The following is a 16,070-nucleotide window of genomic DNA, read 5'->3' on the forward strand; positions in this document are numbered from 1 at the left end:
GGTCTCAGTCTTGTAGCTACTCCTCCTCTTGATTTCACATGCTATGCGAAATTTTCACACAACCAAGCGAAAATGCCGGTTGTTGGATTTCTTCCTCTAGTTTTCTTTCTTGTATCTCTGATTGGCTTGGCAACCTATTGCCAAGCTTGGCAAAGGGCTATGAAGTGCTCCAAAGCTCGAATTCTTCATGTATTTGAGCTTCAACTTGCATTGCCATGGATTTCACAAAATTCTCCCTCATTCTTGGCTTGTTCCAATGATCCAATAGCTACCAAAAACACCAAAATTTGCCAAAAACTGATTAGTAACCCTTGCCTAGGTTCCTTAATGTGTCAATTGAGTTAAAATGTATTAACTAGTACTGAAAAGTGTTTAAAACAGTTAGTTTCAAGCTATAAAAGAGTACTTTTTGAGTAGTAATCAATTGATCACACCAAAAGGCAACAATTTAGCTATTACCCACAATTTTCAGTCCTCTTTGATAGATCACATATGCAAAAACTTCATTTTCTCCAAACATATCTAAATCGTTGGATGAAGTTTAAACCCTATGATTTAAGTCTTGTTTCCAAATGAGGGATGCACAAGTGTGAGAGTTAGGTGGCCTCCTTAATTAGGCTTCAAGTTCTTTGCTAAATTTAGTGGTGTTTGGTTTAAGAGAAAGTTCTGTGATTTTTTAGTTGAAAAATATGTTGGAGCTGAGGGGTTGATTCAATGTAGATTTCATCCCTATTCTTGTATTTTTTTATCATCTTTGGGAAAAAATTCAAATTTCTTCTTATCTGTATTTGAATTGCATTGACTATCTTGTTAGGAGAATGTTGGTTCATCCATTCTTACTTGTGTTTTTCCTTTCTTGTTGATATGATTGGAAGAAAAAACAAACTAAAAGTAGGGAAAAAGAAGGTGAATGATTACCATCTGTGAAGTACCATCTCAAATTGATTTGAAAATATACACGTATTCAACCCTCCTCTAAATGTTATCCATAATTGAAATTCATTCACAACATATATTTTCATTCCATAAGTAGACATGATTACTTGATTACATGATTTTCCCATACAAATAAAGAGTTGTCAATGGCATTATCAAAAACCGAGAAGCAGAAAATTACCGAAAGAGGGTTAAAGTAATTCCAGGTTTCTTGTTGAAGTGAATCCTCACTTTATACTCCCGGAGAAAATGCCAACATCCAGCATGAAAGGAGATGAAAAAGTAGCAACAGATGATGCAAATAATAATTGGAATCAACGAGGAGTGTGGCAGCACAGCATAGAAGCCGGTCATGAAAGCAACCACCATTGCTACCATAGCAAACATGGTAAGCAAAAAGCCAGCAATTATGTGTTGGTCAATAAATACCTTTTTCACATGCATTGACATGAAAAGATAATTGAATACGGCAGACACGGAGAGCACCATTGCTATGGTATCCATCACCACAAATGCTTTGAAGGCTGCTTTCTTTGATAGGATTCCCATGCCATTACTCTGATTATAACCACCAGGCAGGGTGAAACCCGCTGCAAAAGTTACCGTTGCTATGAGTGCCGCTACTATCAGATGGATTTTACCTTCTTTCTTGATCGAGTTAGAGGTGTCTTGGTTGTTTCCTCCATTGCCTTGGCTTCTACTGCTATCATTGTTTTCCTTTGTAACCTCCTGCCACCTCTTGGGTCCAATATTAGCCACCTCAATTTCATCAAAGGAAGGTAGAATATTATGGTCCTGAAATTTGATGAAAACAAAATAACATCTTTAGTCGTTTAAAAATTAAAACAGTTTTGGAAAGTAAAATGTTAAGAATCGTTTTCTATATTTTTAAACATATTTAAGAATTTAAAATGATTTAAACAATATTTTTTTAATAATTTTAAAATCAAATTTTATATGTAATGCTTTTATTTTAATTATTCTTTATATTTACATAATCGTTTTTTTAAAAACAGTCCTAAAAAAATAAACAAAAACAATAACAAAATATTTTCTAAAAATATCTTATATTTCACTTTTTAGAAATTGAAAATTATTTTCTATTTTTTGTTTTCTAATTATCAAAAAACAAAAAAGGATAATTATTTTAAAAAATAATAGTCGTTTGTAAACAAACAATTACCACACGAGACCTTAGCCCTGTGGCCTTCCTTGCATGCGCATGCCATCGTGAGAAGCAAGTGCATGTCAAAAAATGATAAAGAAAGGAAATTAATTAATATAGCCAGAGAAAGAGAATTACGTTCAATGTACTGGTGCCCTTGGCCCTTGAAAATATGTCCATAGCCGTCAATCTTTGATTGTTGAACGCCATTTTGTCCACTTTATCGTCCCAAACGAAAAGGGGGTCACAAACTTGGTGAGACGAGAGGAGGTGGAAGGGAGTGTCTCCTTCACCAGCTTTCTCATTTATAAGTCCACTCACTCTCAACCACCTATTCCTTAAGAGATCACCAGAAGCATATGGCTTCTTTTTCATCATGGCAAATGGAAAACATTGTTTCCCTTATCATCAACCTGCTCACAACAGTCTGGAGAGTGTGATGCCAGTATCTCTACTATCTTCATATGCCTATGCCTTGCCGCTATATGAAGGGCTGTTAAGTTGCCATCTTTGATCCTAAGGTAGGGTACAGACTTATCTGACTTGTCTAACAATTGCCTTATTATTGTTGTATTACAGCCTCTGTATGCAGCACAGTGAAGAGGAGACCATCCACTGTCATCCACTTCTTTTGTCAGTGCTGGCTTCCATTCCAGTATCTTCTTTGTCATTTCTGAGGTGATATTAATTAATAAATGAAAACAAAACTCTAATGATAATAGTTTGAGCAAAGAAATAATAAAGTTCTACCTAGTATGATGTGTCAGGATACACAAAAGAAGAGAAAAATAATAATTTTTTGAGTTCATTACGCAGTGATTCAACAAAACGTTTTTAACTTAGAATGTGTTTTAAAAATAATAATAATAATCATGTATTTAATAAAATTTTAAAAATATTTTAAAAATATGAAAAATTAATTATAATATTAAAAAATTACTTATAATGTTTTTTGAAAAAAACATTTGAGAGGTTATTCTCTTAAAAATACTTTCGAATAAAGTACTTTAAAAAACATTTCCAGTAAAAACACTACTAAATACACTTGTTTAATTTCTATATTGCAAACCACAACAATACGCACTATAACTTAGAACCTGTTTGATGGTGATTTTAGAAAGCATTTATAATATAGAAATTTTTTATCATTCAAGTGTTAAAATAGTTAAAAATGTTTTTGACTATAGGCGAACTCTGGATCTTCCATAATCAAGAACTTGACCACCTCAGAATGATTATACCGGACTGCCTCATGCAAGGCTGTGTCGCCCCCTTTATTGGTCAACCTCAACATCGCCTTTTCTGCTCCAATCCCACTTTCAATATCCAGGGGAAGCAGTTTTGCAGCATCCATGAGAGCTCTCGGCACCAGCAAATGCCCTTCCCTTGCTGCAAGGTGAAGTGGAGTGTCCCCTTTCAGATTTTGCCGATGCAGTAGCGATGAACACCAAGGAAACTCAAGCATCCATTTAACACAGCGAAGCTGACCGAATTGGGCTGCAATATGGAGGACAGAATTCTCTTTGGGGCTTGACTGTACTGAAGATCAACTTCCGGGAATTGCTGGAGGGCATGGATGTTACCATCTGCTGCGGCCTTGTACAAACTTGCATCCATGGTTATGATCTCCGCTTGGCTGCCATCCCCAGCTGCAGACTGGCTCCTGATCTGGGTTTGGGTAGCATCGTCAGCAGCAACCTGGTTGGAATTGGAATCCAAGTGACGGGTATGTGAATCTGTAGCCTGGTTGGAACTGAACTCTGTTAGCTGAATACACGTTCACCACGTCGTCCAGCACTTCAAATGTGGTCCAGCTCTTTGACCATGTCCTCCCCCATCTCTCTTCCGCTGCGGTTAAGGAGCACGTTCCAACAACTGCTCAACATGGTGGCAAGAGCAACGTGGTATGATGGAAGCCACTGTTATAAAGATTTTAAAAATGGTCCTGAACTTGTCTACTGTTATTATCTTCAGAAACACCATCTAAAAAGGAGATCAGAGTTTGGGAAATCAAGTTTTTTGAAAGATTACAGTAACACAGGAGGTAAGTAGACTATTCTTAGTCTTTTTCAGTTTTGATTCATGTTGCAAATTCATTGGAATCATATATATATATAGCATGTAAACTACTTACATTTGGTATCAGAGCACGTTAAATCTTACCTCTGCTTTGTATTGATTTGGCATGAAAATTCTTATTCATATGATCTCTCAATAAATTATTCAAACAATGGCTGCTTAAGGTGATCCAAAGGGTTGGCGTAATTCTTTCAGAAAACGCCATTACAGGCGTTCAATAGGCAGCCATTTAGGCGCATTTCAGGCGCCGTTCAAGCGCTGTTGCAGGCGTCATTCAGGCGTTCAATATGGACGCAGTTTAGGCGTCATTTTAGGCGTCGTTCAGGCTCCATACCAGGCGCCATACCAGGTGCCGTTTAGGCACCGCTTGCAGCATCGTTACTAGGTGTCGTTCAGGCGCCATTTAAGGCGCGCCTCAACCACCATTCCAGCGTCGTTTAGGCGCCATTGGAGACGCCATTGGAAGTGCCATTCTGTTGTCGTTCAAGGCACCCTTGGAAGCGCCGTTCAGGCGCTGTTCGCAACGTTGTTTTAGGCGTCTTTTCGCGCCGGCAAGAGGCGCCATTGGAGGCTCCGTTCAGGCGCCATCTCGTTTAGATGGGAAGCGCCACTGAGGCGCCGTTGCAAGCGGTAGGAAGGCACACCCGTGAGGCTCTTCCTACCCGTTGATGCAGGCAGCTCCAAAGCTTGGAGTGCTGCAGATGTTGGAAGGCTGCCACGCTGAAGTCTCGGTGTGGTGCAACCGGTGTTGATGTAGAACACGCAGGTCGTGGAGTGCATGGCACTGTCAATGTTGGTGCAGTCCATGCGAATGGCATTAAAATAGGATCTTGGAGGTTTCGGTTGCAAGTGATATTTAAATATTAAAATAATAATAATAATAGGATCTTGGGTTTTGGCTAAAGGTGATATTAAAATAATGAAAGAACCTAGAGAGAGATTGGGTTCTACTAAGGCATTGGGCCTTGGTATAAGAGGCTATTAGGCCCTTTGGGCTGAATGCATAAACAATGGCCCATTTTGAATACTAAGGGTTGGGTTTCTAATGAAGCCCACTAAAGTTTGGGTTTAAATATGGATCGATCGGTAATGGCCTAGAAATAAAATTTGTTGGGCCATGGGGCTCAATGTGGGCATGTGGACCAATTTAGGCCCTTTTTGGCCCGATTTGAATTTTTATTTTAATTTTATTGGGCATGGAATTGATTGTGTTTTATTTGGATTTAGGCACTCATTCATAATCTGAAACCTTTAAATTATTTTTAAAATTATCATGTAAATTTTATACATGCAAAATAAATAATTATAAACTGCTTTATATGTGTGTAGCCTAAATTAAAGTTGTAGCTTTTAATGCATGCAATTGTTACCTAAAATTGTGTTAGATATATTAAAATTATATCATATAGTTTTAATGTCTAGTGAAACCATATGATTTTAAATAATTAAGGAATAGCCACAACATCCTTAATTATATAAAATCATATATTAAGTAAATAAGGATTACATTATGGACATTAATTATAATTAATTATATAAATATGATGAATTTATCCCACAGGGTTTTCATTATGTTTATATAATTAATTAGGATAACATATTAAAATTAATTTTTCCTAATTTACCCACAGGAGTTAGGAAGAATTAATTTAATAGGTTTATCATAAAGATTATAGACAGAAAATATCAAACTACATTCATAATAAATTTCATAATTCGATAAAATAGTTTGATAAAGTCTATCATAAAGATAATGAATCTGATTGAATTAAAGATTTAGCCCACATGAAATTTTTAATAAAATTAGATTCAATTTTAAGCATGTTCTACATTGGTAAAGCATGAATTTATATTAAAGTCTCAAAATTTTTAATAAGCTTATAATCCTTTTGTGTAGTTTTATCTAGCATATTTGATATTCATTGTGAGGTTCCTGAACGTAGAGGAGATAACTTTAAGATATGGAAGGAGAGAATTCTTCTTCAATTAGAGTGCATGGACATAGACTATGACATAAGGAAAGATGAACCACATAAGATCACTGATACCAGCACACTTGATGAAATACTATTGTACGAACGTTGGGAAAAATCTAATCGCCTCAGCGTGATGTACATTAAGAAAAAAATTAGTGTTGGTATACGTGGTTCGATCGAGCAACATGAGAATGTCCACGAATTGCTCAAGGTTATTGACGAGCAATTTGTCACTTCAGATAAAGCCTTGGCAAGCACCCTAATTATGAAGTTCACATCCCTGAAGCTTACTGGTATAAGAGGTGTACACAAACACATCATGGAGATGAGGGACATAGTGGCTCAATTGAAGAAGCTCGAGGTAGAAATGTCTGAATCCTTCTTGGTGCACTTTATCCTTAACACTCTTCCGCCTCAGTATGAACCTTTCAAAATCTCTTACAACACACATAAGGATAAGTGGTCTATCAATGAATTGATGACCATGTGTGTTCAAGAGGAAGAAAGGTTATTGATGGAACAAGGAGAAAGTGTCATGCTGGTGACGCAAAGGAAATGAAAGAAAGGAAAATCTCAATCCAGTCAAAAAGGGAAGCAATAAATTCCTCCCAAATCTGACATTAAGAAAGACGAAAAGTGTTTTTTCTATAAAAAGAAAGGACACGTGAAGAAGAAATGTTTGAAATTTCATAAATGGCTTGAGAAGAAAGGTAACTCTACCTCATTTGTTTGTTATGAATCTAATATGGTTAATGTAAATACCAACACATGGTGGATTGATTCTGGATCTACAATCCACATTTCAAATTCCTTGCAGGGTATGCAAAACCTAAGGAAGCTAGTGACAAGTGAGCAATTCATCTTATCCGGAAACAAGATGGGCTCGCATGTGGAAGCAATAGGGACATGTTATTTAACTTTAAATGGTGGTTTTGTTTTGGAATTGAAAAATACCTTTTATGTACCAAGTTTCTCACGAAACTTGATTTTAATTTCTAAACTTGTACTGTTTGGATATTCCTTTCATTTTTCATAAACATCTTTCAATTTGATTTATAAATCTGATTGTGTTGGGAATGGTATTTTGTCTTATGGTCTATATTGCATATTCTTACAAAATGATACCATTCATAATTCATTACATGTCCAAACTAGCATTAAAAGATGTGTTGTAAATGAGGATTCATTTACAGTGTAGCACCTGAGATTAGGTCATATCTCCATAGATAGAATCAAAAGATTGGTGAATGATGGGATACTTAGTACTCTAGATTTTACTGACTTTGAGACTTGTGTGGACTGCATTAAGGGAAAGCAAACCAACAAGTCAAAGAGAGGTGCTACTAGGAGTTCTGTCATACTAAAGATCATACATACTGATATATGTAGTCTTGACATGGACTCTCATGGTAAAAAATATTTCATCTCTTTCATAGATGATTTCTCACGATAAATGTATCTCTACATACTTCATAACAAAAATGAAGCTTTAGAAGCCTTTAAAGTTTTCAAGGCAGAGTAGAGAAACAATGTGGTAAACAAATTAAGATTGTGAGATCAGATAGAGGTGGAGAATATTATGGTAGATACTTGGAAGATGGACAATCACCTAGGCCATTTGTGAAGTTTCTTCAAGAACATGGGATTGTTGCCCAATACACCATGTCTGGTTCTCCAAACCAAAATGGTGTAGCAAAAAGAAGAAACCGGACTTTATTAGACATGGTGATGAGTATGCTTAGCAGCTCAAAACTTCCTAAATTCTTGTGGATTGAAGCACTTAAGACATCAGTGTATATATTAAACCGAGTTCCAACCAAGGTTGTCCTAAATACGCCATTTGAGTTATTGAAAGGTTGGAAACCGAGTTTGCAACATATGTGTGTTTGGGGATGCTCGTCTAAAATGAGAATTTATAATCCACAAGAGAAGAAATTGGACCCAAGGACTATTAGTGGGTATTTCATTGGATATGCCAAAAAGTCTAAGGGGTACAGATTTTACTGTCCATCTCACAACACTAGGATTGTGGAATTGAGAAATGCTAAATTTCTTGAATATGACTTGGTCAGTGGAAGTGATCAATTCAGAAACATAGTTTCTGATATTGATCAGACAAAGTCTCAACCTTCCACTTCAAGTGATAGATTGTTTATTGTTCATAACACTCCTCAAGTATAATCGAGTGTAGAACGAACAATCGCTGAAGTTCAACCAGTCATTGAAGTTTCACAAGTTGTTGACAACATTCTAGTAGATTAAGTTGATCAGGAGTTGCCTGACACTTCTGAACAACAAGTTGAACCTCATACTTCCTTAGAAGATATTGGTGCAATCTTAAGAAGGTCTACTTGAACTAAGAGGTCAGCAATTCCTAATGATTATGTAGTGTATCTACAGGATTGTGACTACAATATAGGAGCTGAAAATGATCCTGAATATTTTTCAGAAGCCATGAGTTGTAAAAAATCAGAATTGTGGTACAATGCCATGAAGGATGAGATGAGTTCCATGAAATGCAACGATGTTTGGGACCTTGTTGAGTTGCCTAATGGTGCAAAAATCATTGGTTGTAAATGGTTTTTTAAGACAAAGAAAGACTCATTAGGCAACATTGAGAGATACAAGGCCAAACTTGTTACAAAGGGGTTCACTCAAAAAGAAGGAATCGATTACACGGAAACCTTTTCTCCTGTATCTAAGAAAGATTCCTTGCGCATTATATTGGCATTAGTAGCCCACTTTGATTTGGAATTGCAACAAATGGATGTGAAAACGACATTTCTTAATGGAGAGCTAGAGGAGGAGGTTTACATGAAACAACCTGAAGGATTCCCCTCTAGTGATGGTGAGCAATTGGTTTGTAAGCTTAAGAAATCCATATACGGTTTAAAACAAGCATCCCGCCAATGGTATTTAAAATTCCATAACATAATTTGTTCATTTGGTTTTGTAGAAAATGTTATGGATCAATGCATATACCTTAAGGCCAGTGGGAGTAAAGTTTGTTTTCTTGTTTTATACGTGGATGACATCTTACTTGCAACCAATGAAAAGGGTTTACTTCATGAGGTGAAACAATTCCTCTCTAAAAATTTCGACATGAAGGATATGGGTGAGGCATCTTATGTCATTGGCATTAAGATCCATAGAGACAGATTTCAAGGTATCTTAGGTTTGTATCATGAAACCTATATCAATAAAGTTTTAGAGAGATTTCGGATGAAGAATTATTCACCTAGTGTTTCTCCTATAGTGAAGGGTGATAGGTTCAATTTGGACCAATGCCCGAAAAATGATCTTGAGATGGAACAAATGAAGAACATTCCATATGCTTCTGCAGTCGAAAGTCTAATGTATGCTCAGGTCTACACAAGGCCTGACATTGCATTTGCTGTTGAAATGTTATGACAATATCAGAGTAACCCAGGTATGGATCACTGGAAAGCTGCAAAGAAAGTGATGAGATATCTTCAAGGAACCAAAGACTACAAGCTTATGTACAAACAGACAAGCAATTTAGAGGTTGTTGGCTACTCAGATTCAGACTTTGCTGGTTGTGTTGATTCAAGTAAATCAACATTTGGATACATTTTTATATTGGCTGGTGGAGCTATATCTTGGAGAAGCGTTAAGCAGACCATGACTACTACTTCTACTATGGAAGCTGAGTTCATATCTTGTTTTGAGGCTACTTCACATGGTGTATGGCTTAAGAGTTTCATTTCCAGGCTTAGAGTTATGGAGTCAATATCTAGGCCATTGAGTATATATTGCGACAATTCAACTGCAATCTTTATGGAGAAGACCAATAAAAGTGGAAGTCGAAGCAAACACATCGACATTAAGTATCTAGCCATAAGAGAACGTGTTAAAGAAAAGAAAGTGGTTATTGAGCACATTAGCACTGAATTGATGATCGTTGATCCTTTGACTAAGGGCATGCCACCATTGAAATTTAAGGATCATGTAGTGAACATGGGACTTGGTTCTCTTATGTAGTTTCTATTGTACAAACCCTTACTATGATGTTTTCTCATATTAATGTGCACTTTTATTTAATTTTGAGAAAATTCAACTTCATTGGACCAAGAATGAACATAGGGTTTATTCATTAAATAATATTGTCACATAAAGTATAATGTTAAGAAATGAGTACATTGTAATACATGGAAGGTAACACTCGTTAAATAGAGGACTTATTGTCATGATTCATGTATTTGTTACTTAATGGGATAATTGATGGACTAAAATAGGACATTAGGTTAAAGGTGTGGACCAAGTGGGAGAATGTTAGCTTAATACACGTTCAGCACGTCGTCCAGCACTTCAAATGTGGTCCAGATCTTTGACCACATCCTTCACCATCTTTCTTCCGTTGCGGTTAAGGAGCACGTTCCAGCAACTACTCAACATGGTGGCAAGAGCAACGTGGTATGATGGAAGCCACTATTATAAAGATTTTAAAAATGATCCCAAACTCGTCTGCTGTTATTATCTTCAGAAACACCATCTAAAAAGGAGATCAAAGTTTGGAAATCAAGTTTTTTGAAACTGATTACAGTAACACATACAATGGCTGGAGGTAAGTAAACTATTCTTAGTATTTTGTCAGTTTTGATTCATGTTGCAAATTCATTGGAATGTTATTGTCCATTTGTTTAAACTACTTACAAACTCATCCATTTGTGTTTGAGCAATTAATCAGCAATGTTATTGTCCTCTACAACTGTGCTAAAACTCAAATTCTTGCCAGAGTCATGGTGTGTTTGTGCATATTTATACTACCACTCCAAGGATGTCTGAGGGTAGTGACGACATAAATAGTTCTCGAAAGCAGTATTTAATAATAATTTTCAAAACTATTGTATAATATTTTATGCAAGAAAAGTTTGTTTGGAAACGTGATGTTTTTACCTTCGTTTTTATATTTTTAATATAAATTTTATTTTTAATCACTCTCTATATGTATAATTATTTTTTAAAATAGTCATAAAAATATAAGTAAAAATATTTAAAAGATATTATCTTGGTAAACACCTTATCTATTATTTTTAAGAATAAAAAATTATTTTTTATTTTCTTATTATCAAAATCTATTTTTAAAAACATTTACCAAATTGGTCTTACATCTCGTAACCTAACTTTAAAGAAAATGGTCGGTCCTATCCCCTCTCTTAAATCGCTTTATGATTGATTGAATTGACCATAAACGGCCTAAATCAATGATTGGACCAATGCATCATCTAGACCGGGTGATTCGCCATGAACCGAATGGTTCAACTACCCCTACTCTTCTTTCGTTCAATCAAGCCCAAATAAAAGCCAGACCCCTCTCTTCTTTTTTTCATCAAGGCCAAGTAAAAGCCTAACATTCCATTTTATGGTTTTTGGGGAAAAAAAAACTCAACCTATATCATCACTTAGTGGGCTACACCTTGAATTCACAAACCATGCCCATGGCTCAAATGAGTTATGAATATAAGGATGTCCTTCTTATCCACATTTGATGTGGGATTGGTAATTTAGTTTAAGAAATTTAAACCCCAATCTTAAATTGAGCAAAGGTCATGGGCACCACTTGGCTACATACACTTTTTGTTGTTTAGTATAGTAAATAAGAAAAATCTATATTTGTTTCTAAAAAACTTTATAATATTAAATAAAAATAATATAATATTTTCTCAAATTATAAAATTAGCTAAAATGAAATAATTAAATTTTCTTTCATTTTTTAATATATTCATATTTGAATATTATGCATATTTCATTTTTAATAAAATTTAAAATATTAATATATTTATACTTATATTTGATAATATCAAAGATAAAAATATATTTTAAATAATAAAATATATTTATGATGTCATGGATTGGACTATAGTTCAACCATTATTTTGATCATTAAACAGTGAATCGATAACTTTTTTAATCCAACGATGAATCTGATTTTGAAAACATTAAAAAATGTTAAGATATATGATTACCTAACCCCCATTTCTCACCTACCAAATTTAGGTCAAAGATAGTGAAATTAGAATTTGATACAAAATCATGGTATCTGTACATGACATCTACTTGTTAGTAGTTTCTTTTTGCTGTCTACAGGAAAAAAAAATATATTTTATTAGTGTAATGAGACTTGACCCTTACTTTTATTACCATAAGTTGTCAACATCGAAAGAACAGTGTCATAAATTTATTATGAATGTTGCAATATGTTTTGCAATTTATTTATTTAATTTTTTTTTCTCAATGAATTGCATACACATGAATTATGATTGTATATATTTTCTTTCTCCAATTATATAAGATGATAAAAATAATATGCAATTAAGAGTCTGTTTGATCGTGTGATTTAAAAATAGTTTTCTATTTTTAAAAACAAAAAATTATTTTTAAAAATTTCTAATACTGTTTGACTGTTGTTCTTTAGAAACAATTTTTAAAAATAAAATAAAATAGAGAACAATTTTTAAAGAACAAGTAGAAGTTATTTTTACCCGTTTTGAAAAATAAAAAAAAAACGTGAACCATTTGGCCATATTTTCTAAGACTTGTTTTTAAAAATTATTTTTAAATTATAGAATAAAATTATAAATGGGAGAGAACTTCGGAGTTAAGAAATTATATTATATTATACGCATTTTTATTCTTGATGGGTTATGCTGCACCTTGTAAGGTAATAATATTAATTTTCTAATTAAAAGTGTCAAATGTCTGTATATTTTCATCTTGTTACTGTTCATATTTTTTTTTTAAGAATATTTCATAAATTTAGAAAATTATAATTGAATTTGAATTTGAATTTGAAAGACAAATAATTAATTTAACGGATTAATAATGATTATTAATCTTACATCATACAAGAGCACTCAAAAATAATGTGTAGGCGTGAAGATTCTTTTCAACGGTTTAAGTTGTAACTTATTTTATGTGTGAGCAGGTATGGTGATGGGAATATATTAGTTTAAAGAAAAATATTAATTTAATAATAATTATTAATCTCATATTATAAAATGATGGAGGAAATGCCAAAAGAGCATTCAAAAGTAATGTGTAGACTTGAAGATTCCCTTCATTTGTTTAAGTTGTAACTTGTTTTATATATGAGCAGGTATGGTGATGGGAGTGTATTAGTTTCCTTTTCTACTCTTCATTAGTTTAAGTTGCAACTTAGTTTATATGTGAGCCGATATGGTAATGGGAATATATTAGGTCATATTTAGTTACTATTTTCTACAATAGTTTTGAAGAATAGTTTTTGAAAATTATTTTATGATGTTTTATAAAATAAAAGTTTGCTTAGGAACCTAAAATGTTTTTAACATTTTTTTAATATTTTTAAATATGTTTAAAAATAATTTTTATATCTAATGCTTCATTCATTCTTGTATAATTATTATTTAAAACAACTCTCAAAAAACAGGTTAAAACAATAGAAACAGTTAAAAATGTTTTGAAAACACCTTATTTTCTATTATTTAAGAACAAAAAACATAAAACAATTTATAGTTGTCAAACATATTTTCTTATTTTTCTATTTTGAAGAACATGAAACTATTTTCGAAAACAATTACCAAACAGACCCTTAGTTTCCTTATCTACTATTTTATTTTGTGTTTTGATTCCAAAAAGATTATCTCCATTTATTAATCTGATGATGCTTGAATAATGTTTTACTTTTTAGTTTTTTTAGTTTTACATTTGCTTAGTTTTATTATTTATTTATTTCTCAATGATGTTTGGATGATGCCTAATGAGGATTTGAACCTCTACCCTTTGGTTTGTAAGACAACCTTATTTATCACACTGCTATCCAATTGATTTTTACTCTCTTTTATTCCTTCTAAAAATAAATTATTATTTTTGTCCCCCTCAACTTATTTTCTAGCTCCTTTACTAGGCCATATCTAATTTTTAAAGGAAAAACATATTCAAAGTGGAAAAAAAATTGACCTGAAACTATAGTTTATTTACCTATTCATCAAGTTTTAAATTTTTGCAAGACTTTTCTTTGATATTTAGACTACCATTAAAAAGCATATATAGGAAAAGTTTTGGATGTTTGTCTCTATTATAGACCATTCCTTATTTTAAGTATCAATAGATGTCATTAATAGGTGGTCATATGTTTGTTATCTTTTCTATTTGTGATATAGCCTTTGCTAGAATAATCTAATTAAGAACACAATTCTAGATAATCCAATCCAAATAGTATGTCTTAATAATACTAATAAATTTACCATCTAAATATTCATTAATTATTATAAATCGATCATGATTGATATTAATCATCCAGTTATTTATGCTCATCCCCAAAATGGCTTGGCAAAATCTCTTATTGAATACCTTCAATTAATCATTTGACTCTTATTAATGAAAACTACATTATATACTTCTACCCAAGGATATGCTATTATGCATGTTGATCCACATTCAACCTATAGTTGATAATGAATACTTGTCATCATAACTTTTATTTGAAAAACAACCAATTATCTTTCACTTTACAAAGGAAAATTCTAGGGTACCTCTTCGGTACCTACCCAAAAAGCTTTTCAAGCCATTGGATGTCCAAGATTACATCTTGGCCATCCATTTTAAATTTGAAATAAAAATTCCACTTAACCAGTTAAGGGAAGAACCGGTTGTGGCATTCTTTCTTCCTCCATTCTCAACAATTTTGGGTTTAAATAAAATAAATATTAGATAAAAATAGAATTGGAAAAAAATAAAAAATAAAATGATATAAAATTTGAAAACATATTTATTAACAAAAAAAATCATCATATATCATAATTACATTATTTTATTTTTAACAAATTATTAAACATTTAAATTCAACATAAAAATGAATATGGTAATATTTTAATATGAAATGAGTATTTTCATAAAAATTCAACATTTTGGTAATCATACGTAAAGTTTAGGTAATTAGATCGTCCTAATTTTTTTTCGTACTTTCCAAATTTTACATTTTTTGAATTTAAGGTTTTTAGAGTTAAATTACAATAAAATAAATTACTAATACTCTTTTAAGTTACTAATGATAGTATTTTCAAAAATAAATTTGTAATTTCAAAAATTTTAAAACTAAAAATCAATATGAAAAATGTGATAAAAGTACCAAACATGTATTTATCACATTTTTCATACCATTCTCATATTTTTCGTACCCTAAATTATTTATATTTTTAAAATTTTAAATTTACTTTTTAACTTGAAATAACAATAACATAGTTTAATAATATTATTTTGAGTTATTATTGATAGAATTGTTAAAAAAAAAATTAAGCATTAAAAAATTTTAAATTGGAAATAATGTAAATTATCCTAAAAAATTAAAAAATTAAAACACTAAAAAATTAGAGAGGATATGAAAAATGTGAGAAAATGTATGAAGATTATGAGAAATCCTCACATTCTTCATACCTTACCTCACATTCTCCGTACCCTAAAATTTAACAATTTTTCAATTTTTTTTCCACTTAAAAATATAAATAATATTGTTTATTGATATTAGTCAAGCTTAGAAATGATGAATATTACTTTTAAGAAAATTAAAAAATTAAAACACTAAGTAAATGTAGAAGGTACGAATAATGTGAGGAATTGTACAAAGAATGTGAGGATTCCTCACATTCTTAGCACCCTTCGTCACATTCTCTTTACCCTCGAAAATTTTACAAATTTTCAAACTTTTCAAAAAAATTTTCCACATGGAAATACAATAATATTATTTATTGATACTAATTAAGCTTAGAAATGATGGAAATTACTATTAAAAGAAATTAAAAAAATTACTCTTAAAGAAATTATGGAAGTTCGTAGCCCATCTCACAAAGTTCGTACCCTCTCTCACAAAGTTCATACTCTCTCTTAGAAAGTTCGTACCCTCTTTTAGAAAGTTC

General features: G+C 32.5%; 2 protein-coding genes across 2 annotated transcripts; both read right to left on the reverse strand.

The window, feature by feature from the left end:
- Positions 1-1,113: 1,113 nt before the first annotated feature.
- LOC117928288 (ankyrin repeat-containing protein NPR4-like) lies at positions 1,114-2,772 on the reverse strand. Its single transcript, XM_034848195.1, has 2 exons — positions 2,515-2,772; positions 1,114-1,731 (listed from the first exon to the last, which is right to left on the reverse strand). Exons 1-2 carry the CDS (start codon positions 2,770-2,772, stop codon positions 1,114-1,116), a joined length of 876 nt encoding a protein of 291 aa, XP_034704086.1.
- A 521-nt stretch (positions 2,773-3,293) lies between these two features.
- Positions 3,294-10,907, reverse strand: LOC117929321. The gene is made up of 2 exons (XM_034849606.1): positions 10,834-10,907; positions 3,294-3,859 (listed from the first exon to the last, which is right to left on the reverse strand). The coding sequence occupies exons 1-2, from the start codon at positions 10,840-10,842 to the stop codon at positions 3,518-3,520; spliced, it is 351 nt and encodes a 116-aa protein (XP_034705497.1). The 5' UTR covers positions 10,843-10,907; the 3' UTR covers positions 3,294-3,517.
- Between the last annotated feature and the right edge of the window lie 5,163 nt (positions 10,908-16,070).

The sequence above is a fragment of the Vitis riparia genome, chromosome 13 (assembly GCF_004353265.1).
Source record: "Vitis riparia cultivar Riparia Gloire de Montpellier isolate 1030 chromosome 13, EGFV_Vit.rip_1.0, whole genome shotgun sequence".
Taxonomy (NCBI): domain Eukaryota; kingdom Viridiplantae; phylum Streptophyta; class Magnoliopsida; order Vitales; family Vitaceae; genus Vitis; species Vitis riparia.